Here is a 23,723-nt window from a genome sequence, read left to right as displayed (position 1 = left end):
TACAAAAAAGCAGTCTATTTTTTCAGCAGCTTAAAAGAATGCTGTCAGTGTATAAAAAAAATCCTGAATTTTAATATGCTATTTCCATCTGGAGACAATAATAATTACAGTAACAGCATGATTATTGTACCTCAAAGATTTAAAATTTTGCCTCTGTGTGAGATTCATTCGAATAGATATATAAAATATTTTAAAGTGCATATATAAAATACCTCTCTATATATCAGTGCATTTGCTTCCCTTAACAATCCATGTAATATAAATATGTATATATCAGTGCATTCATTTCCTGTAACAATGCATATTATATTTATAGATATAGATATCAACATATAGATATATCAGTGCATTTATTTCCCTTAACACTGCTTTATTGGTTTTTACTGCTGTATTCACATCAGTCTCAAAAGACCCTTGAGTGAGGCATTCCTATTAAGGAAAAATAAAATGTCTTTTGAGTATCATTATTGAATCTAAAAGGAATAAGTGTCAGGAAAAAAGTTAACAAAAGCATAGCATTATACATTCTAGTTGCAAAACACACACTATACTTTCTAGTCAAACAATAGAGTAGGCATTTATATTTTATCAACTGCAGTAGAAAGATGAAGTAAACCTGCAAGGCATTCAGTTATTCACAACCATAATTTTCTGTTAAATATACAATGACGTATAGAAGGATTATAAGTACATTTGGTTTTCTGTGACATGCAAAATTCTCTACACAATCTAGAATTATTTCTTTATATCATTTCTCTCACACCTATAAAATGTTCCCTCAGTTTCCTAGACCTCTTCCATCAATTTACCCCATCGTTACTCAACTGAAGGACTGAAAAAAGTTAAAAAAACGCAGCCAGACTTCCAGACTGTAGACTCATGTACCTTCTGAAAGAACAAACAGCTGTGGGCTTGTAGTCCATCCTGATAGTGCAGCACTCTTTCCCAAGAGTGTTCACCTGGTGTTAGCCAAGTGTGAGGGCCAGCGTGTCACTGGCATGTGGTACCTCACCTGTTTCCAGAACTTAGAGTTGGGTGACTGTGGGTGCACCGTGTGCTCCTCTTTCCATTTGATGGTGCCTTGTTGCTTAATAATAAACCTAAGTGATTCCTGAAGCTTCCCATAAGCCCCAATTGTCTCCATTTCCAGAAGGATCACCTTTGTGTCATTTTGAATGAGGGCACTGTATAAAGCCATGTGTTGATCATAAGCATCTTCTTTAGAATTAAGCAGCTGTTGTGTTAGCAGGATGATCAACCGTCTGCTCTTCTGAATTCTCTTCTCAATTGCACTGGCTGCATCTAGCAATGTGCAAGGAAATTATCAGACACTGATATTTCTTTTAGAATTCTTTCAAGGTTGGAAACTCCATTTTCATGGTTTGTAACCAGACATAATTTCTATCTCACTTAAGTCTGATACAGGTTGTTTATTAATTAGAAAAATACTTCACCCCCTAAACTCCTCAAAAAGAGAGAAAAACAATAACCAACCAAAGGGGATGGGGCAGGGGGAGAGAAAAGCAAAAAGCCCAAAACATAAAGCTTTCATTTCAAATGAAAGCTTTTTGGTTGAAACATTAATATTTTCACTGCTTTTAAGTATTGTCAGGAATTTCTAATCCAGCGGCCTAAGGACAAGTTCAGTAGAACTGACTGTATTAAAATAGTGTTTGATCAACAGTCTCCATGTAAGGAATTGTGTTGTATCAAGTCTAATGCCTTAGAGATGATCTTGAAATACCCATAAAAACTAGTCATTAGGACACTTTTGGGTGACTTGCTTCTAAGAAGCTTATTTCCAGGTGGGGTTAGAGTTAATTACAGTTAATTGTCCTGAGTTATCACGTGTTAATTTATACACTAATCTATGCATTGTTGGCTTTCACCCTGTGTAGTAGATCCAGATTTTCAGGGCATCTGTGTGTCAGCACAACTGAAGGTGTTTGAATTTCCCCCTGCCGTGTTAGGGTGGGCTGGTCAATGCTACTGTCACTGTGATGCTGGGCCAAAAGAAAGGAAGTGGGAGACCAGCTGAGCAAATTCAACCCACCAATCTTTTAACAAACCAGCTGATTTGCAGATGCATATGTACCCTCTTTTCCTTTGCTGGGGGCTGCCAGACCACTGCAAATGGTGTAAGTTTGTGCCATTGGCAGTTTTGTGAGCTACTGTAGCTCCTTGTGCTGGATCTGGGAATGGTCTGGATCAACAACTTTTGCAGCTGTTCTTTACATTTGTTTTTTCCAAGGCCAGGAAGCCCTTTCACAACTTTCCAGAAGAGAAGGACATCAAAGATCTCAGCCTCAGGGCAGATGAATGACACCTGGCCCAGAGTAGATGATTCCAGAAATGTGAAACAGAAAATGAACCAGCTTAGGCTTCATGCATGCCCAACTGGCAAAGATCCAGTCTACAGAAGAACCAGAGCACAAGATAGACAGACAAGTCAGCTCTGGAGGAGAGCAGATAGCACCTAGGCAGCAGCAATCGTACATGATAGTGGGGGGAGTGTCTATATGGAAATTAGCACAGCTTAATTAACATGATTTCATCCTGAAAGACAGGAAAGCAGGAAAAATGCGTACCAATTCTCTCCTGAACTAATGCTGGGAATTGTGTGAAAGGAAAATAGATCATGTCAGTGAAAAGAAGCTGAACTTCTTGTGATTCTAACACCCTCATAAAAGGTTGAAAACTCCTGAGTGATAACAGCAAAGGTGCTTCCTCAGCAGAGTTTGTGGGTTTCTCCTCTTCCTTGTCTTGTAGCCAGCCAAGCCAGCTCACACATGGCTTGGTTGTGGCTTTGCCCAGATAATGGCTTGGCAGAGTTAGACTTTCCAAAGAGCAAGCATATGTTTAAAAGAGTCATACTCAGGGTTATGTTTCCTGTGCATTCCAAGATGATAAGAAGTCTATGCCCCTTCCTTGTAGCTTGCTTTTCCTAGCACACTGGAAAGCACAGAGTGCCCTTGTGACCCTGCCTGAAAGAGCAGACAGATGGCTGCTGATGGGATGAGCTTCAAGGTCAGGAATGTAGAGTGACTTCCTATACACCTAAAAGGGACTGGAATCACAATTTGCTCAAGCTTGACAAGTAATTCAGTGCATTATCAGATCTAAAACTTACCTTCTCCAGGATATATATCTCTCCCATAAATACACAATTTATATCCACATTTATTTTCTAGAATATCTGGCATGATTTGGTAAACAAAATATTCCACAAAATTAGCTTCAGTGGTGTGGTTTTTGGGGTAGATAACACATGCATCATATATCTTCCCATCTATAAGGCAGAACAAGAGGAAGGAGTATTGTGTTAGCATTAATTAGAGCTGTCTATTGCAAAAAGTAGGAGAGAAATAAAAATATCAGTCACTGAAATAGATCTAAGAAGAAGTTCCAGCCAAGCTGGATAATGTATATAATCTAGTGCATGTTTGGAAACTAAAGACTGTGCATATTTGGTGTTAATCATGCTCAGTTGTTTTATCCTGTGCGTTTATAGCTTTTGAGAACCTGGCCTTTGTATTGTGAAGGCTGTATTCCAAAGCATGTACAGTAAGATTTCAATTGGTCAATGGATATTAGCATGATATAGCAATGAAGCTCAGCATTTGTTATTTCAGTGATACAGAAATTCACTATTAACAGGCTTTGTCTCTCAGCACAAGATATTCCATTTAAATTCTTTCATCTTGAAGATTTTATTCATCATTCCCACAACATATCACACTCCTGAGTGAAAATCCCATTTCTTAGGAAACTGTCTTACAATAAGAACCGAGCACAAAGTCAAGTTTTATTTCATTCCTTGCTTCATTTCACTAAATTAAGTTTTCTGTTACAGCATTTTTATTCTAATCCCAAATGTTTCTTTCCTTCTGGTGGAGATGGCCATATTCTTTCTTTTGTTGCTGAGGTTCTTGCTCAAACCATTCCAACAATAGATCCTCTAATAGAGGAGCAGCTGAGAGAGCTGAGGTTATCTAGTCTGGAGAAAACTCAGGTTTGACCCTATTGCTCTCCATAATGACCAAAAAGGAGGTTGCAGCCATCTGGGGGTCAGCCTCTTCTCCCAGGCAACCAGTGATGGGACAAGAGGACACAGTGCTAAACTGGGGAGGTGTAGGTTGGGCACTAGGAAGAATTTCTTCATAGAAAAAATGATTGGGCATTGGAATGGGCTGCCCAGGGTGGTGTTGGACTCACCATCCCTGGAGGTGTTTAAGGAAAGGCTGGAAATGGCACTGAATGTCATGGTCTAGCTGACATGTGGTGTTTGGTCATAGGTTGGACTCGATGATTGCAGACGTCTTCATTGATTCTGTGAGTCTGTGACTTTGTGATTCTGTAATAATAATGAAATGTCCATTTCCACAGTCTGATTAATTTCATCATAAAATATACTTACATGAAAACTGTCCTAAAAAAGCATACTTCTTTCCTCTTTAAGAGAAGATAAGTAACTAGATCAGCTGTAGAGACCTACCAAGAGTCAGCTTCAGATTTAAAAATTGTCCATTTATCTGGATTTGGTCTCTTAAAAACATGTACCTCATGTCATTAGACACTGCCTGCTCTTCAGCTGCCCCCTGCAGAGGGGTTCAGGTCTCACTTAAGCCCTAAGGCAGCTCCAACAGCACCAACTGCTTAAAATAAGACACCTGGACCCAGCCACAGATCTCCAGGTTTCATGTCTACGATGGAAACTTGCATGTGTGCACTTCCATTTCATACGACTTAATGTAGATGTCTGAATCTTGAGCTAAAAGCAACCAGCAAAGTTAGATGGGATGTATTCCTCCAGAAATGTCTTCCACACTATTGGTATCCTTCTTTTTGGCCTACAAAAACTGTGTTGCTCTAACATATGCTTTTAACACATTAGCCATTTGGTTTATTCCTTTGCATTAGAGAGCACAAAACAAGTAGTTAGCACTGTAAATCAGATTTTCAACATCATTCAGTATTTTATGGCAAATACTTGCATTGAAAAAAACTACAAAACCAGGACTGAATCTCTCTTTTATGTGATTCAGTGCTACTAAACCCAGGAAACAAGGTAATGTAAAGCACTTGCAGAGCTATGTATAACCTCTCTTTACTAAAGGTGTAAGAAAGAGATGAATCAGGCTCAGGTGTCATGAGTTTAGCAACTATTAAATAAATTACTTTCCCTATGATTCATCATTTTCCTTTTCTAAAACTTTCTTTCTCAAATGGTACTTACCATCCTTGACTGAGTAGGGCTGGAACATCTCCCGATACAACAGGACAATATCAACTCGGAAAGACTGGTAAAGGATAACCGAGATTGCTATTGCACCCAGCAGAACTAGAGATCCTGTGATCAGGAGGACATTAGGAAGAACCTCTGCAAAGTAGGGGAATATATTGTTAGCCACAGAGAAGTTAACCTGTGTGCTGAAGCTTTAGCCTCATATCCTTACTTCTGTTACAGCTTTCAGGAGCTCAAAACAGAGATGACAAGGCTTTTTCCTTCCCCAGCTGGCATAGCCAAAACATAGACCCCTGAACTAGAAGCATATTATGCAGTATTTAATTAATATTGATTTTGTTGAATCCAGACCTACATATGCTAAAAACCACAGCTGACAATGATGTTTAAGTATTTTGTAACTTTCAAAAACTGGTAATAACACAGCCATTTTGTGAGACATCTAAGCCTACGCATGAAAATTCTCAATAGGACAAGTGGAGGCTTCTGGCGTGATTGCACAAATAGGATACAAAGAGCATGTGCAAGTAATGAAGTCTGCAAGATAAGAACTATGACAGCACTAAACAATCAGGAAAACAGAACATGTCCCGGTCACAAAAATAAAATAAACTATGCTGAAATCAGATTATGTGCTGTCCTGTCTTTTCCTTTCATGAGGGTCAAGGAGCATGTATTAGCAATGAGAAATAAGAAAAATTGGGATAGAAAGGAGCCACTCACTTTAGTTCCAGTTTCCCTCATGGAAGAACTCTAGAATCTGTCCACCTTTACCTCAGAGATGAAGACTTATTAAGGATAGATTAAGTCTAGATATATGGAGGACATTTTTTACATTGAGGGTGGTAAAACACTGGAACGGATTGCCCAGAAAAACTGTGGATGCCCCATCCCTGGAAGTGTTCCAGAACAGCTTGGATGGTGTGCTGAGAGATTTGGTCAAGTGAAGAGTGTGCCTGAGAAATTCTGATGAAAATGTGTATAAATGGAGAGTTTACAAATACATTTTCACTTTCCTCTGATAGGATGTGAGGTAAATTTATCAAGATTCTCACACTCCTTACATTTCTTTATTCAGCATTTAAAGGGAAAAAGAAATATTAGCTTGTGATGAAGCTTTCCTTGCCAGAACTAGATCAGGAGGAAACACCTTCCAATAAGACTGAAGAAGAAAACAACCAGCTCTTTCTAAAGTGAAGTTTGGCCATATTTTTAACAATGTCACATGATGCTTATGAGAGAACTTCATCCTTGTTGGCCCCTTCAAATTTTAGTATTTGATTCATTTTCCTGGTCAATACACACACCCACACAAAGTAAGGAAGCCCTTTCACTACCCAGAGGGGCTGACCCAAGCATTAGAGGGCAATGTTGTTTCTTACTGATGCATTTGCTGACAGCATGTTCATCATAACATTACAACTACTACCGTATTGCATTAAGTCTCTACAAACATCTAGAGAAGAAACAGGTTCCAACATCAACTTTTGCAGTTATGAACCTAAAAAACGCTTTTTGTATTTGGATTTGCACTGCTTAGACCAAAGCTGGAAAAGAAGCAATGTGCCCATGCAGTTTGTAACATATCAGACAAGAACCATACAGAGGTGTCTTCCTGGAAGGGCAAGTTCAATTCCCACTAATGTCTTAGCCTCTCATTTTTGTGGAATAAACTAATGAACGTTCACTAATTTAATTTGCTAGCAGACATTCAGCACAATGGGGGCAAGTGCCACAAGCCCCTGAACAAGGCTGAAAAGATCCTGTTGTTCCATTTGACTTCACTGCCTCATTTAGCAGCTGAGTTCATGAGTAAGCCATCTTTTATTTATATTCAAGAGCAATGGGAATAGAAAACCGTCATCTCACAAGGACTAATACTGGAAAGGCCAGAGAAAACATGTCATAAAGAAACTTTTGAAGGAGTTCCAGACAAACTCCAGAAGAGCAGCAGTTTTTTCTATCTTCTCTGGCTTTTAAGGTGGATGCACTTCCAGAAAGTGAAGGCAGAGATCAGGGTCTAGAGTTCCTGTCCACATCAAGTCTACAAAATATGAGCCAAAAGGTTAGCTTTAGCTTTAAACATCTTTGAGGAAGAACAGAGCTGATGCTTTGGGCTGAACTTTATCTCTGCTTGAATGACTGTGTAAAAAAAACATTAACAGGATAGTAGCTAGCAGACAGAAGTTGTGCTGTGGGAAACACTAAGGAGAAATCATATGTTTGGAATTTTTTCCCTATTAAATACAAACACACAAAACCCAAAAAAAGAAGGAGTGTGCACATCTTTCTTACACATTTACAAGATGAGAGGAACAAGCAAATCCTAGCATTTTTATTATTCTGAGAAACAAGTGACATTGCTTTAGCATAAATATTGCTGAGCCGTGTGGGGACTGAGTGAAGAAAACTAAAGCAGAGCACAACCGTTTCTGGACATATCATTGCTGACAACAATAGTGCTGAGGAGCAGAAGCAGAGAGCTTGTCAACAGCAGCAGCAAGGTCAAAGTTACAGATATCCATACAAAAAAGGTAGCAGTGAAAGCAGGGTCACAGTCAAGAGCTTTTATGAACATTTATTGAAGACCTATGAATAAAAAACAAAATAAGATTTGTCTATAACAGAAATTAGATCCAATGATTCATGGGATGAATTCAGAATATACTATATGCTCTCCTTCATCCAGCCTGTAATATGGGGCCAACAAGGGACTTGCATTGATAAACTAGTGAGCAGAAACTGTTACTCAGTTTCCTTCTCTCTCATTGGAAGCAGGCTCCCACACTCAGGTACTTCAGTGCAGAGCTGGTGTGTGTCCAGCTTCCTGAGTGATGTGCACTCAAAATCCCTTATCCAACCAAAACATCTCCCTTCATCTTCCTGCTGGATGCTATTCTGCTGTTACAATTCACCTACATCCCTTCTAGTCTAGGCTACAGCAAGGAAATTTGTCTAGGCTCTTGTAGAAAGTCATGAGCAGTCGAGAATACAGCAGGACATGGGTCTGTGCACATCCTGTGATCAACAGTACACTTGATTTTACTCTTCCCACCACTCTCTTATAGAAAACCAGTCCCTGTTAAAGGTCTTGACATTTTCTTTCAAAGTCCTTGAGAAAAGAGAGTAGTTTTACACTACATATGAGGAAGAAATTCTTTCCTGTGAGGATGGTGAGGGACTGGAACAGGCTGACCAGAGAAGCTGTGGATTGCCATCCCTGGAAGTGTTCAAGGCCAGGTTGCATGGAGCTCTGGGCAGCCTGGTCTAGTGAAAGGTGTCCCTGTCCTTGGCAGGAGGTTTGGATCTAAATGATCTTTAAGGTCCCTTCCAACCCAAGCCATTCTATGATTCCATTATTCCTGGGGGTTCAGCATATCTGAAGGGATGAAAAAGGAAACAATTGATCACAGCTGCTTCTTGAGCCTTCACAGAAAAAAATAGCATTTTCTGCCATAGGAATCTGATTCCGAGGTGCTGGCAACAGTGCTTAGGGATCTGGCTTTCCCTATTAAAAAGATAATACTCCTGTATGAGCTAAGGATTATGCTTGTCCTCATAATTTACCACCCTGGATTTTCCTTCTCTTTCAGGTACTGCTAGAACCAGGAATTTTAAAACAAAACCAAGGGTAAGCCTTTGAAGTGCTACTCACGCCTCTGTGTGGCAGAGAGGGAACAGTGGCACTCAGAGAAGATAAAGAGTGATTTTTAAGAAGTGATTCACACAACATTCTGTCCAAAAAGGGCACTACAGTGGATGCAGTATAGTAAGGAAGGCCAACAAACTGTCTAACCACCAGCTGAAACCCTTGTTTTTAAAGTTTGCCTATTTTCTGCCACACTTTTTACACAACTTTTAGAAACAATAGTTTGATTTGTCATGGTGGAGAAATATCCAAGAAACAGGATATTCTTATCACAGGACTGATACAGTCACACTCTGCATATGTCATCTCTTGCTGATACTGTTTGAATAAGGTCCCCCTCCCCAACCCCAAGGGCTCAGCCATGAGAATTTTGCAACTGGCTTGAACATGTAGGGAAGAAGCAGGCTGGTTTTGCTTCTTATTAACTGAAACTTTTTTACTATCTGAAACAAATAATAAAATAAACTCACCAACACATTTCAAACTCAGTGCAAAGTGTAAAGAATCAAAATGAAAAAATCCTACCCTCAGATGTCACTTTGAGTTGTAATGTTACTGTGACTCTTGTGTTGTACATCGTATTCAGCGCTATACATGTGAAATTTGACTGCAGATCCTCCTTTTTTACTTCAGTAATATTCAAAGTGGTCTCTTCATAGTATACTTGTTCATGTCCATCAAAACTAACAGAAAGAGAAAGAGCTGGTTCCATTGATTTCAACAGCTGGCACAGTTTGCACAGAAGAAATATTGTTCTGCATTATATACACTTACAAATGAGTTTCTTCATGAAATCTTGATAAAACAAGGCTTTTCACTGGGATGTTATCCACATCCCATCTGACAGCAGCCAGTGGCTGTTTCTTAACCCCCAGGCGGGCCTGACATTTCAGAGACAAAGCAGCACCTAATCAAGATACAGAGATGTAAGCATTCCTTGATGAAAAACATAATTTTATTTTCCTCATAACATCTTTTTCTACAAATTTTCATACATCTTGCGAGTTTTGTCATAACAATTTTGACATCTTTTTCTGAACTACTGTTGACAAAATGATACATAAAAGAGACAAAAAGAAATAGTAAAATGAATTTTTCAACAAATGGTCTAATAACACACCAAGGGTTACAAAAGGAATTATTTATATTTATTATGATGAAGGCAATGTACCCTTTACTTGTGATGCTTGACACATGTAATCAGCTAGTGAGGAACATAGAAAGGATATGGTGGTTGACACACAAATGTACATAGAAATAAGTTCATTAAATTTCATTGTTTTGCATAGGACTTGTGTGCAGCCTTATCTTGGATTTTATTCAAGCTGGACAAAAGTAAAGTAAACCAGTCCAAGCAAAACTAAATCAGGAAATTGCTTATTAAATATTTCCCATTAGGAAACGTTTATTTCAAAGTAAGGGTCACCATTGCACCGAAAGAAAGTATAATTACAGCATGCTAAATTGTTTCCATGTAAGTCTGCATCTAAGCAGGTCTTAGATAAGATTATCAAATCTTATGGTTAGGTCATGCATTGGTACTAGGGAGCATGGAGAAACCCTTTCATTTTTGCTAACAGGAGACAATTGAACCAGTACAGCAACTGGGTTTTAAATGTACGGTGAATTTTCTCTGTCAGCAAAGTCAGAGCGATAGGCAGAGCCCACAGAGCACTAGACACTGACCATCTTACTAGAGAAAGCTTGTCCTTGAGCAGAGGCCATCAAATTTCTGAGCAACAAAACAAGTGGGGCAAAGAGGAGAAAAGAATGGGAACGTGAGTCAACTGACAAGTCTCTGAGCCCCAACCCGTGGCACAGAGAGGGCTGTGGACCCCTGCAGTATCTGCTGCCAGAGCAGTCTTGTTGTAGGACAGAAACAGGAGTGGTAGTTACAATCCCTTCTCCCACTGGCCCAGCTTCACCCCACTTGGCCTAGGAGACAGGCATCCTGGATTACCCATTTAGATTTCAGGTGGGTTTAGTCTCTTGCTGGAGAGCCTCACCCTTTTCCACTGACTACAGAAAAACCCCAGACAACTCTCACTCCTACCAGAAACACTTTGTCCTGATGGTGCAAGTTACTCAGAACTAATCTGAATCCCTGAGAACATCAATAGCCCTGAACAGAAGGGAGCCAGGAGCAAACTCTACATCGTGGGCTGTCCAACCATTCTGCCTAAATTCTCTGCTTGGTCCTGTCCTTCAGCCCTCCCAGTATCTTCCATGCAGACTGGTCTGATCGCTGCCAGCCAACATGGACATGAGACAGGCAGTGCTCCTCAGCCTCAGGGCCAGCAACCAGCTCCTTGCTCTCCTTTATTCCTCAACAGAGGCACTGTCTCCACATGGGGACTGAAAGCAGCAAGGAGTAGCTCTAGTTACAAGAATAGTCCATCCTTCCCTCTTAGAGGTACCATCAAGCAGTTTGAAGGGATTTAGCCACAGCTCTCTTTGAAGTGGATGGAAGCTGTCACCTTTCAGATGAGATGTAATGACTCACTCTGTGAATAAACCTAGCCTATCCCAGTGAGAGTAGAACAAGTTATTTAAATCTTCTTAAACTTCACTTAATGCCTAAATAACCCATCTTCACACCCCTGGGCCTGGAGGGAATTAAATCTGGTAAATATTATGGTGCGAAACTGTGATGGAAAGTTCCATCATTACATCTTCTTGAAGATACCTTTACCATTACAAAATGTTAATTCAAAAACAAATTAAAATTTGTACTCACCAAGCTCTGCTTCTACTACATCTTTATCCTTTGGAAATATGATTTGAGGTGGTAGAGGTGAGTATTTCACTTTAGAAATTAAAGAGGAAAACAAAGTATGCATTAGCAAGTTGTGAAAATGCATTTTGTAAGATAAGGTTTGTAATCTGGACAATTAATATTTTATGATCCCAAACCAGAATTTCAAACTAACAGTGTATCACACAGCTGTTGGACCATCTGGTTTTATCCCTACAACCAAGTATCTCTGGGGAGTATGTACACATTAATATTTTCACTATTTCCACCCTCCCCCCCCCCCCCATCTATTTAATTTTTCCCTTTGTACATAGAAAGTAAGGAAAAAATAAATTTTGAAATACTGTTTTAGCTGCTGGGGGGGGGGGGGCGGGAAGCAAATGCTGTTATAGGCTTGTGTGTTTTCTCAGCTGTTTGGGGTTTTATTTAACATACATTTGAGAAATTACTCATATCCATTATACAAAATAGCTAATATATACTTCTTTGCAGTATTTGAACTCCAAACATACTGCTTTCTAACCCTTTCCTCATATCTCAAGGCACCTCTGTGAAACCCATATTTCCAAAAAAAAACCAAAAAATTCTGTAGAAACTCATTTCAGTCCCTGCTTCCCAGACTGACTGGATATGATAAAATAGAAGTCAGGAGAGAGCCAGTAACTTCCCAGCTATTTGACTATGATAAGTTCTTAGCTGCCAGCATTCAAGAGCAAAAAGTCCTCTAGATCAGCATGGATCTGCAAGGCAACAGGAATGTATATAATAATTCTCTAATATTAACAAAACAGAACAGCTCCACTCAGCAGCATACCAATGTTAAGGTCTGATAAAAACTCATAGAAGTTGTCATTAGGTACTTTGACTTTAGAAAAAACTGGAGCAGACATGCCAGACCCAGCCCAGATTTCACATTATGTTGCAATCTCTTCTTTCTGCAAGGATTTAAAAAAAAAGTTAGCTGAACTTCAAGAGCTGCCTGGATGTAACACTGGCTTTTGTAAATTTAAATGCCTTTGGGCCAGATAAAGCCCAGAATTTTTTCGTTGTAACCCAGGAAGAACAGTATTCCAGAACAGTTAGAGAAGTTTTGATGGAAGTACATTGAAACAAAAATTGTTAGGCAGAGAAGTATCATGTAAAGCATGATCGTGATCATGTAGAGCAACAGGTAGAAAAGGAGGAAAGGCACATTTTCCAGCTACTGAACTAGGTCTCTGTTCAAATCTGTCTTCTGTCCAGCTCAGAATAATCAGAATGAACTCTGCTACTGAGGTCTGGGCACAGCAGCAAAAACTGCATCCAAGGCCCCCATACTCCAAGTCTGTGTTCTGCCCACAAGTTGTGTGCCTCCCCAGAGCAAAAAGGCCTGATGCTCAGTCTGCAAATGGACATTACTTTTTGAAAAAAAACCAACCAAACAAAGAAATCAAATAGCAACAAAACAACCACACAAGCGAAATTCAAGCCCTCCACCACCCCCCAAGAAAAGGTCTTTCTGACTGTTTTTCTACTGATCTGGTTGCAGAACTGAAGATGCATTTTGGAGTTTTGCAAGTTGATGCAACCTGAAACTGCAAATTGCTGTGTGCCCTTTCCTGACCACCATCCAAATACAAAGCCTGCCTGAAGAGACTGCATCCTAGAGGCAACCCAAAGTCCACACACCTCAGTCATATTGGCTACATTCAAAATCACAGAGACATAGTAATCACTGAGATTCATATGTTTTCTATTTCTATATATATCTTGTTCATTTTGTCCCATTAAAGACAAATTTTTAAAAAATTTCAGTCTGACTATCAAATAAATGTTAGATGGTTGAGATGGACCAAGAGGCATTGAGTTGTAAGGCATTAAGATGGACCAAGAGGCATCAACACATGACTGATCTAGTGATCACCAGATAATCCTAACTAGCCACAAATTCTGCTGCTCTCAAAAAATAGAAAGCAGAGCATTGTGGCATCCCACTGAGGAGATCCTACATTTCAGAAATGTACTACCAGAGAACTCTACCAACCACAGCACCTAACCAGAGTCACCACAAAAAAACTGAATGAGACCAGGTCTGACTTCACCCCATCTTGTTCTATGTGGATGGCCATCCACAAAATTAATCTAGTAAAGCTGATCTAAATCTTAAATAAGATGATAAAACAAACCAACAAAAACTCTGTTTAATGTACAAAAGGAGTTTCCTTTGCTCTAAATTGATATTAGTCTTTTTATCTTAGCAAGCTACATAATTACTGTCTTACCCTCACTTACGAAAATTCTTGTTGCTGATACATTAAACACATTTCCTTTATGGGTATAAATAAATTGACAAGTATAATAACCATCGTCCTCCCTTCTTGGATTATCAATATAAATATATTTTTCTTGCTTGTAGTATCTCTGTCCCTGAAGAGGTTTGCAGTCCTGGAAAAGAAAAAAGTGTTTGGTTACAAAGAGCTTTTCAGTATTCTGACGTACACTGGCACTATCAGGGCTTTATTTACCTTATACCACTGGACAATAGTAGCATCCTTATAGTTGTCAATGGTAGGACAAACAATTTTTCCCCTTCCAGTGTCATTTGGGTAACGAATCTGACTTGGGAAACATTCTCCTGGCTTGTATGAATGCACTTGCACGCTCACGTTGTATGACTTGGTGCGATTACTTGAACTTTAAAAATGGAATAAGGCATGTCAGTGTCTGCATTTTTATATGGAATATATTAATGTTTATAACAAATGTGTGTCATTCTATAAACATGTGGACGATTATTATATTTCAGTCACAGCTTGATTTTAATGATCTGCCATAAAAATAGCAGTTGCAAGGTGAAAACTTATGAAAAAGGTCATAATTTCCACAAAGTATAATTAGAATAATATATTATCAAAATATATATTCTTGCCAGTCTTACACCTTCCAGTTTCCGTGTGGCACTTACAAATGTGTTACACAAGTGTAATTTCCAGAATCCTCTCCAGAAGTTGGCAGAAACCAAAGAAATTGTTCTATGGAAAATATTCGTGATCCCTCCTCTTCCGTGGGAATTATTCTGTGAGTATCCATGCGATACCAGGTGACTTTCACAGATGACCTCCGCTTGGGACATTTTATCACTAAAGCCTCACCTTCCATAGGATCAACTGCAAATGAGCAAAGGATTAAAATCTCACATAAATTAAACCTTTGTCAGCTGAGACAGAGAACTTGGCATTCCTGGATCAGTCGGCCAGTCATGTCCCTCCACCCTCCTCCAGCTTTCAGAGATGATACATAGCAAGCTTATTTTCACTAGATTGTTTTTCACTAAAAAATTTTATTTTCCTTGAGTTATGGAGCCATTTGTTTCCAAAAACAGTAACTAATGTGGGGGGGCAAAATAAACAAACAAACAAATCCCTAGGTTCTAAGCAGACACAGTGATAAACGAGAGGACTTAATTGAAAAATAGTGATTTCTTACAATGAGCTTATTATGTAAATCTTTGCCTAAAATGTTGTTTTTATTCAAAACACAAATTAAAACACAAAGAAAAAACTGGATTTAATGCAGTTATCTTTCCTTACTTCAGTATAATGAATATTTATTTATGCAATAGATGAGTGCTTTTTTCTTGCTTTTTTAATACAGAGAGGTGAAATTGATTTTTTTTTCCTGGAAGAAAAAAATCACAGAAGGAAACCTTCTTAAGAAAACTAAAATAAAATAAAATAAAAACAAAAAACAGCTTCTCTCTGAAGTTCATGAAAATGGGGTGGGCAAAAATGAAAGCCATGTGATAACATGAGAGGAAGGACCTGATGAGAAGGTGGGAAGGTGAAATTTACCAGAAATAATTGAGACAAATAAGAAGCTTAGAAAAACAAAATGCATGTAGTCACACATCAGAAAATTTAGGAGTAAGACACTAAATTTTAATTTTTTTTTAACTTAGTATACTTCTACTTTTGAATACTGAAATTTGTCCAGAGAAACTAGAATCAAGCAATACCTTAAGTGATAAGGTACCTGAATAGTGTATTGGCCGTTGAAAAGAAACATTAATCTGAAAGTTAAATTGTGTTCTGAGAAGAAAAGATGGGAGTATGAGCAAGGATGGTGACAAGAAAGAAATTGAGATTGGCAGAGGAACTGCAGTAGATGAGGAAGCATGAAAATGAGAGTAGATAATCAAACAGCTGACCAAAATAGAGTCTATCAAAAATGACATTTTGATCCGGTGGCTATAGTCATGTAGGTGCACAAATCAGGAGATGAAAGTCTCTGTATAGTGAATACTTCTGCTCTGGTTCTTTCTAAAGAAGTGGTCCATCTCCACTGATACTATCATCTTACTTGTTCATTTGGGGCTCCTAAATTAGCTAGGTATGAGTATGAGTAACCCCAACCCCATCATTTTAACAGTTTTCCCACCCACAAGCCTTGAGACACTGGGACATATCAGGGGGGTCAGAAAAGGCAGTATTGCCCAGCCAAAGGTGGAACACACGGGAAATACAGATTTCTTTGAAAAAAAATAGTGTGGAGAGGACATTAAAGAGCATTTCTATGAAGGACAATACCCATTTACACCCCTTATTCAGCAGAGTGCATATGCATATGCACTGCTCAGTGCAATTAAAACATGATCTTAGAGTTTTTGCCCAGCTGGAACCTGAAGCAGCAGCTACTCTCAAATTCTTTCAAGACCCTTTTCTTCCTGCTTGCAGAGGTACCAAGTGGCAGAAGTTGAACCTAGACCTGGAGTCATAGAAATGGACAGAGTTTGGGCATTTTAATATACATTAAAAGCTAGATTTTTAAGTTGTCATTTCTGGCTTGGGGTGAACTCACTAACTTTAAAAACAAAACCACCTTAAAAATAAAAACTAAAAAATAAAACCACTAATTTGGAAACAGTCTACTCATTTCTACAGAGCAAGCCTTTTCACAAAGTATTTTTAAAATGTGTCTTACATGTTTCAGATGTCATGGAAACGGAGAGGAAGGCAGATAGGAGGATCAAATCCATATACACCATCATATTTCTAGAGAAGAAAAACACTGATATCTTAGAATATACTCTGCCTGCATCAGTAATGCTGTATTGATGTACATCAGAAAATTGAACAGAAAATCGTATCATGCAGTGATAAACTGCATCACGCGAGCTGCTCTGTACAGTGTGTGTGTAGATAGCAGCGGTTTTACAGCTTTGAGGTGATGTTATTTGTTCTATCATCATCGAAACTACAGTTACGACTTATTTAGTGGGAGACAGGGAATTACTCTATCATGGTGCTCCTCAGGCAGAGGCCTCTTTTAACTTGCTTGCTTTTTATTTTTTTAAGGATTATAAATATATATTGGCGTTCTCTTCATAGTCAAGTGCAGAGAAACTGTACCTCAAGTTAGAAAAGGACAGATCCTGAGTTTGAAAATGTATATCCTGCTTTTGAATTAAGGTTACATCCAATCAATTGCTTAGGTGCACAATACTATTTTGCCTTTTTCTGAAAGAGGAGTTATCTTCAGTGACAGCTTCTCTAGGTAAGTGTTTAGCAGCAGGATCAAAACCAAGTGAGTGTCTTAAGCAATGCTAAGCTGAAGGGGAACTGAAGAAATGGACTAGAAAGGTAGGTAAAGGAGCATAATATTGTACTTAGCTAGCAGCAGCAGGGCAGATTCTGTATCTCACTGATATAACTCACTGTGTGTGAGTTATACACAAAAGAAAACCTTTTGTGTGTAACACACACACCAGCTGTAATTCGCATCTTGTGGTGCGGCTCAAGAACTCTCCAGCAAACCCCTTTATTAAAAAAACCTGAGCATTTGATCATGGGCATTAAATTGACCTAATCCAGGAATATCTCAGGAGACAGCAGGCATGCAAACCAGCTGTACTATGCAGCTGTAAGCATTCTACTTACCATTAAAAAGCCTTGAATGCAGTTCTTCACGGCAGATCACAAAGCAGTGGGTTCTACTGTTGTGTATGAGTAAGCAGCAGTCACAGGGTCCTAAAGACAGTAGAGACGCTGTTTACAAGAGAAATCAAGTTAGGAAATATAATTTATCTTGCAGATAGTGAGCACAAGGGGAGTAGTGAAAAACAGGCAGGAGATGTAAGTACTGTCGTCACACTTACTGCAAGGAATTTTTATTTCAGTGCCAAAAACTTCCAGACTAAATAAACATTGACAAGGCTTATCAAGTCCTATGTTTTTGCCAAGTCTGAAATTCAGAGGAAATTCAGTTTTGAGCTTTCAGAAATATCATCAGCTTGGTATTGATATGGGAAGTTTCTTCTTTTAGAAGGTTTCATAATATCCAGAGGGTTATTCTTAAACTCCGAATAATAACAAAACTTAATGTTTGAAAAGTGTGAGAATTGCATTGTAGGTACTATGCAGGGATATTCACAAATCACAGTAAAGATGAGATTTAGACCAAAAAAGCAGCATCTCAGCATTAACATCACAGCAAAGCTGATACCATACCTTTTACAGGAAGTGAGTGACCAGCCAGAAGAAATATTATGTGTGAGGATCTACTTGCTTTCATTATTGCTGGAGAAAAGCACCAAATACAAGGGCAAATGTATTGACTTTTTTGATTTTAAGGAAACCTTAGGCCAGGTAAACAGATTTTTAGAGGATACTTTTCAACACCAACATCAAGAGTTTTGCCCTGGAAGGAATGAACAAGGTGTAGCAGAACAGGGTTCATGAGTGACCTGGGACTGGACACACCCTTAGGAGAAAAAGATTTGTCACAAAAAGGCACAATGAAATTCACAGCACCAGCACAGCCAAGTGTTCATCTTTGTTCATCATTTAGAGCATGAGGCTTGCTCCTAGAAGTTATTTCTAACACTAGTAGGGAGCAAAACTATCCAGAATATTCCTTCTCTACTGGGAGCCTTTTCCCACCAAGTGTTTGGTTTTGTTGCAGCAACTTATTTACCTCCAACAAGGTATGCCAGCAATCATATTAACTGCCCTTCTGCTTTTTAGAGCAATCTTGTTTAAGTGAGTGATACCTCAGCAAGATGACAAAAACTAAACTGATTGATTTTTAAAGAAAAATAATTTTTAAGACTAAGTTTGGATTCTTTCCAAAATGAGGGGTATTTTTCTCATTTGATATTTTATTTGTAAGTGTTTATTAGGAATTTAGCCACAAGTAATACCACTGTTGGAGACACTGGCAAGTCCCTTATTGCCAGTGCTATTGCAGCCCTAGAAATGGAAGGCTGGTGATTACCAGAAAGTTGCAAGGAGACGTGCTTTCATCATATTTGAGATACAGCTTTTCTAACAAGTACCAGAATGATTCAGGAGTAAGAAGTACATAATTTCATATCTCCATATTTGCCAGTTGTTGCAATTAGCCTTCTGTTTATGGAAAAAAAATATATCTTTGAGAGACCTTACACATACTGGGCTACCAGCCTGTACCAAAAGAATGCAAAATATTTGAGCTGAGATGCTCCCCACCAAATCTGATGATTGCTTTATTGATTTTCCCTCCATTTTTAAGTTGCTGTGTAACAGCAGCAGTTCAAGTAGTGTTTGGGGGTTGTGTGTGTGAATATATACTATACAGAGGGGTCTAAGAAGAGAAGAATGCTCCCTGAAAATTCAAAGAGCTCATTCAATTAAAAAAGCAATGTGATTTTGTTTGCATTTTCCAAAGTCACCAGTAAATACCAAATTACCTCAACACGAACTGAAACAGAAAACAGCAAGAGAAGGACTGGTCCTGCAATGCCTTACAGCTTCTTCCTACAGCTTAGAATGACTGCATGGTATAAATGTAAGAGTGTAAGCCTAAGCTCTGTAAACAAACACTTTACAGTCGTGCTGAAAAAGCACTAGATCCAAAATTAGGGATAACAATCTGAGTAGGTCAAAACCTAGTTCCTAATGATCCACTACCAAAGGTCTCAGGGAAGGTTTCCTCACCCGAGATTTAGATTGTTTAAAGTCCTTGGCCCTCTAAAAGCCCCGAGTTGCATTGGTATAAAAAAGCAGAGTCTTCAAGGTTTGTTTTCAGGTTTCTCGTGATGTTTGTTATTTGATATATCAAAATTTTCTCCACTCCCAGACGAGGTCTGAACAGCAACTGGGACATGAGGTGACTGCCCCCCGATGGGATGTTCCCTTACATTTATAGAGATAACTACATGTCAGTTATTTACTATTTTTGTACTATTTTCCTCATATGAAAAAGGGTCATTTCTACTTTGACCCAATCCACTCCAACTACTTTGTGCCATCATCACCCTGAAAGATGGAGGACAGGAAGAAGGAGAAGTACATGAGGTACCACCCAAATTCCACCATCTTGTCCCCATTTACCTCTATTCCATGAACCCTAAAACTACTACATTTTGTATCTTCTACTGTGCTAAACTACTGTTTTCACATCCCTGTGGTTTGCAATTCCTCTCTCTGTGTCGGAGGCCTCTCCCATGGACTAAAATCAAACCCGGTGTTTTCCTGGGCTCTGTGCCAAGGTCTCCAAGCCCCCTGGACCAGCTCCACACACCCCTGTCCAGGGCTCAAATTCCCTTCCTCGGGTCCCAGGTCATCCAAGGGGATGTCCTGGACTCCAACACAAAGGAAGGCGAGAGAAGGGGAACCCACTGTGTATATTGCAGTAGCAGTGGTCTGTGGGACTTAACTCATTTCTTCTCTGAAAGCAGCTGTTTTAGTAACATATTTCTGACTTTCTTTCCAAAATTCTATTTTCCCATGAAATGTTTATATTACTGTTTATATAAGTGACAAATGTTATCTTGCATATTAAAAATACTAGAAATAGTACTGCAATTTCTACCCAAAAACTTCACAGACTTTACCATGAAAGAGCAGTTTTGTGTGATTTTTTTTTTTTTTTTACTGATATATACAACCCATACACCTTTTGGAAGTGATTTTCATTCTTCTACCAAACCAGAAAATCCATTCCAACTGAAAACATCCTATTAAAATTGCAACAGTAGAACTGAACTTATTCCGGAACTAGAATTCACAAGAGTTAATAATTACACTAGTCACAGGTGTAGGTGTAAAATTCAGGAATTTCAGTAATAGAACATTGAATTTCTAAGACTGACATGCACAGTCTTCTTAAACAATATTTTAAGGAAAAAAAAAAAACCATAAATATGCTAAACTCTGAAAAATCAGTTGCAGAGTAAAGATTTTCTCTGTCTTTAACTAATTAGTGAAAATATATGCCAGGAAACTGACAGCAAAATCCATTTCTAAGTACACTTGACTACAAAGTAAAGTTTTATGTTAGTCCCAACACTATTTGGCTATTATGGAAGCATACCCGCTATTTTAGTGTAATATTATTCCTCAAGATAAAGAAGCACGTAAGTAAACTGAAATAAATTTTCTTATCAAATTCTATTTCTGTTTAAATGCCAATATAAAAATTTGACCTACCATCTGGAAATTCAGAAAGTAGAGAAGTGGCTTGTTCTCTCTGTCTTTTGCAGAGATTTCTCTGCTTAGCTTGTACCAGATATTACTGTGAGGTTTTTTTATCTGGCTTGGGCAGTTCACATCTGCAGAGCAAAATACACAGCTTCATTCTGAGACACCTCCCACTGAATAGAGCAGAATATGCTAATTACTGTAGCAATTTACTTTAAGTATCTATAAGAGATAGCATCTCATAGTTCCAATTAATCAGATATCTTTCATCCCTAGCATAGGTTTCACTTTATTGCTAATTATTCCTTTTTAGCACAATTATAGTGCAATAAATCTACTGGGTGAGTAGCACAGAGAAGTGACACTCAGATGGCAGAAGGCACTTTGAAACAGATTTTGCTTGAAAACAAGTAACAGCTTTGCATGGTCTCCTCAAGCAGCAGCTCCCTGAGAACAGCTTGAAAAGTCTCTGGAGAATCAGGAACAGTTTTTAATGAAGGAAACTGCTTCACAGAAGCTAAGCTGATCAGAGAAGATCCTGAAAAACCAGTTATCTGCACCAACAGCTAAATTTAGTCTCTGAGGGAAAGAAGATTTTGTCCTATGGTCATTCAAACTTTTGTTTCCCTTCCTCGGCAGAGTTGTGATTTCCATTTGTTGAATTCCATTCCAACAACTCCACATCAATACACAATGATGTAGCAATTATATGCCAGCATGCAAAAATCTTACCTATGTCACACCCATGGTCTCCCCAGTTCTTGGTGTGGCAATTCCTTTGAAGTGGACTGGGGGTTGCACTTCCTATTTGACAATTAAGAAAAAAAGCAAAAGAGTTAAAAAAAGAAGCCAACCAACCTTCAACAATGAAATCTCACAATGTTTTGATCAAACAGCTCAGACTCCTACCTTCAAAAGCTCACAAATTACTCCCTACTCAAGTTTGTGAGGTTTCATCAGAATCAAGGTCTTCCTCGTTTCCTCATGCGAAAAACTTTGGTGAAAATTCTGGAGTAACCATACCATCTGCATTCAGTGGTGGGTTCAATATCCTCTATTCACAACATTTCAGTTTCCATCTAGGGGAAGGTTAAATATATTCATGTAAAGCTAACTTCAATTTTCTGGACACATAAAAGGTTATTCTGTCATAAAGTCCACTGAAACTTAGATCAGAGGTGCTTACAGTGTTGCTCTATACCTCAGAAGAGCCCTTAATCATGTAGTCTGTTCCTCATGCCCAGGCTATTTCAAGATCATGGTGCAGATGGGAAACTGGGCTCCTGACTAAGGAGGATAGCTGCCAGCTGAGCAAAAGCCATACTTCATCTTCCATAAGAAACTAAAATCCATGCTGAATGCCTCACAATTTTGGGCCCATCTTCTAAAACAAAACCCTGCTGATAGGTTTATGGAAAAAAGAGCTCTCAGAAATACCTCAACGGATTTCTTTGAGGGGCTATTTGCTCCCTAGGCAGCCTGTATGCATAGCACTACAGCAAGCAAGACGGCAGAAAAATCTTTTTAAAGGGAAGGTAGAGAAGTGCTGGAAATTTGCTGAGAACCTAGGGGAGCTGCCACTCAGTGTTAAAGAGCAATTCAGTATCAAGTTGAATGTAGCTGGCCCCACAGATCCTTACCAGCACTAGGAGTCAATGATCAAGAGATCCAACCATCAGTGATTCCATGACTGTTTTGGCACAGCATGAGTGTAGGAACTTAATTCAAATGTGTTGGCAAAATTACTCCTGGGTTATGAAAAACATGCAAGCTAAAGCCACACAAGATATAAAAAGGGGAAACCCAGATTAAATGAAGTTACTAACATCTTAAGAGTTCAAGCATGCAAGAGAAAAATAATGAGATTGAAAAAGATAAAGTCCTGAGATAAAAAGCAGAGAGATGGTAACAGAAATTCAGCACCATCAGAGTTCACTTTGCTTCAAGAAGCAGTGCTTAGCCTAGCAGCACATTAGCCCTGCTTGACTAATAGCTAATTCTATTAGCCAGGAAACATTTGCTGGATACAGTTTTTGCACCCTGCTTGCAGACTGTCAGTGGCCACAGTAGATAAACGTTCAGACACAAGCAACCCTACCAGGAAAAGTTTCACTGTCTCCATTTATTGAGGCAAACCCAGGGAAATCTGGTAGAATGGCAAATGGTGGGATAGCAAATGAAGCTGTTGTTGGGTGTGCCTGCATTTGTGTCAGGTCTAATGTTTTTTGGCTGGTGGGGATCCACCCTGCTGAGGTTACAGTGTTCTTCCTCTTCCTCTGTGTCATGGTGCCCTTCTTGTTGCTAGCAAAGGCATCTCATGCTTTGTGTAAAAGGGAAATTAGAAAGATTTTCCAAGATCTATATAATTCTAATAGAGATGGACATTTTCCAAGGAAAAAGTTTCCCCTGGCCTTTATCATTGCTCATGCAGCCCTAGTGTGGAGGTGGGCGGAGTACCACCCACATTGTGGATGATGAAGGGGCTGGTCCCCAAATAGTTCTGATGGTTCCTTTCATTGAGAAGCTTGAGGCAGTTACCCCAAGCAGACACTGTTGGTGGACACATTCCTAACCAGGGTTTGGCAAAACTTGGGATGGTATAGAGGTGACTTCTATAAGAAGACACCAGGAGCTGCC

At 39.0% G+C, this 23,723-nt stretch overlaps 1 protein-coding gene across 1 annotated transcript; it reads right to left on the bottom strand.

Annotated features, from left to right (window-relative positions):
* Window positions 1-331: 331 nt before the first annotated feature.
* On the bottom strand, window positions 332-17,976 carry IL1RL1 (interleukin 1 receptor like 1). Its single transcript, XM_066313692.1, has 12 exons — window positions 17,783-17,976; window positions 17,565-17,672; window positions 16,609-16,679; window positions 14,594-14,795; window positions 14,154-14,322; window positions 13,911-14,073; window positions 11,632-11,700; window positions 9,669-9,801; window positions 9,420-9,577; window positions 5,237-5,380; window positions 3,131-3,289; window positions 332-1,302 (listed from the first exon to the last, which is right to left on the bottom strand). The coding sequence occupies exons 3-12, from the start codon at window positions 16,673-16,675 to the stop codon at window positions 956-958; spliced, it is 1,611 nt and encodes a 536-aa protein (XP_066169789.1). The 5' UTR covers window positions 16,676-16,679; window positions 17,565-17,672; window positions 17,783-17,976; the 3' UTR covers window positions 332-955.
* Between the last annotated feature and the right edge of the window lie 5,747 nt (window positions 17,977-23,723).

The sequence above is a fragment of the Sylvia atricapilla genome, chromosome 2, assembly GCF_009819655.1.
Source record: "Sylvia atricapilla isolate bSylAtr1 chromosome 2, bSylAtr1.pri, whole genome shotgun sequence".
Classification (NCBI taxonomy): domain Eukaryota; kingdom Metazoa; phylum Chordata; class Aves; order Passeriformes; family Sylviidae; genus Sylvia; species Sylvia atricapilla.
The sequence above is the reverse complement of the archived record's forward strand: the minus strand, read 5'-3'. Positions and strand labels throughout refer to the sequence as shown.

What these genes read in the sequence shown, in the direction of transcription:
- IL1RL1 (XM_066313692.1), bottom strand. Translation starts at nt 16,675, where the DNA reads ATGATGGTGTATATGGATTTGATCCTCCTATCTGCCTTCCTCTCCGTT. An exon ending in TACACTTGTGTAACACATTT is followed by an intron (nt 14,323 to 14,593) that starts GTAAGTGCCACA and finishes CCATTTTTAAAG; the next exon opens with TTCAAGTAATCGCACCAAGT. An exon ending in AAGAATTTTCGTAAGTGAGG is followed by an intron (nt 11,701 to 13,910) that starts GTAAGACAGTAA and finishes TAATTTCTAAAG; the next exon opens with TGAAATACTCACCTCTACCA.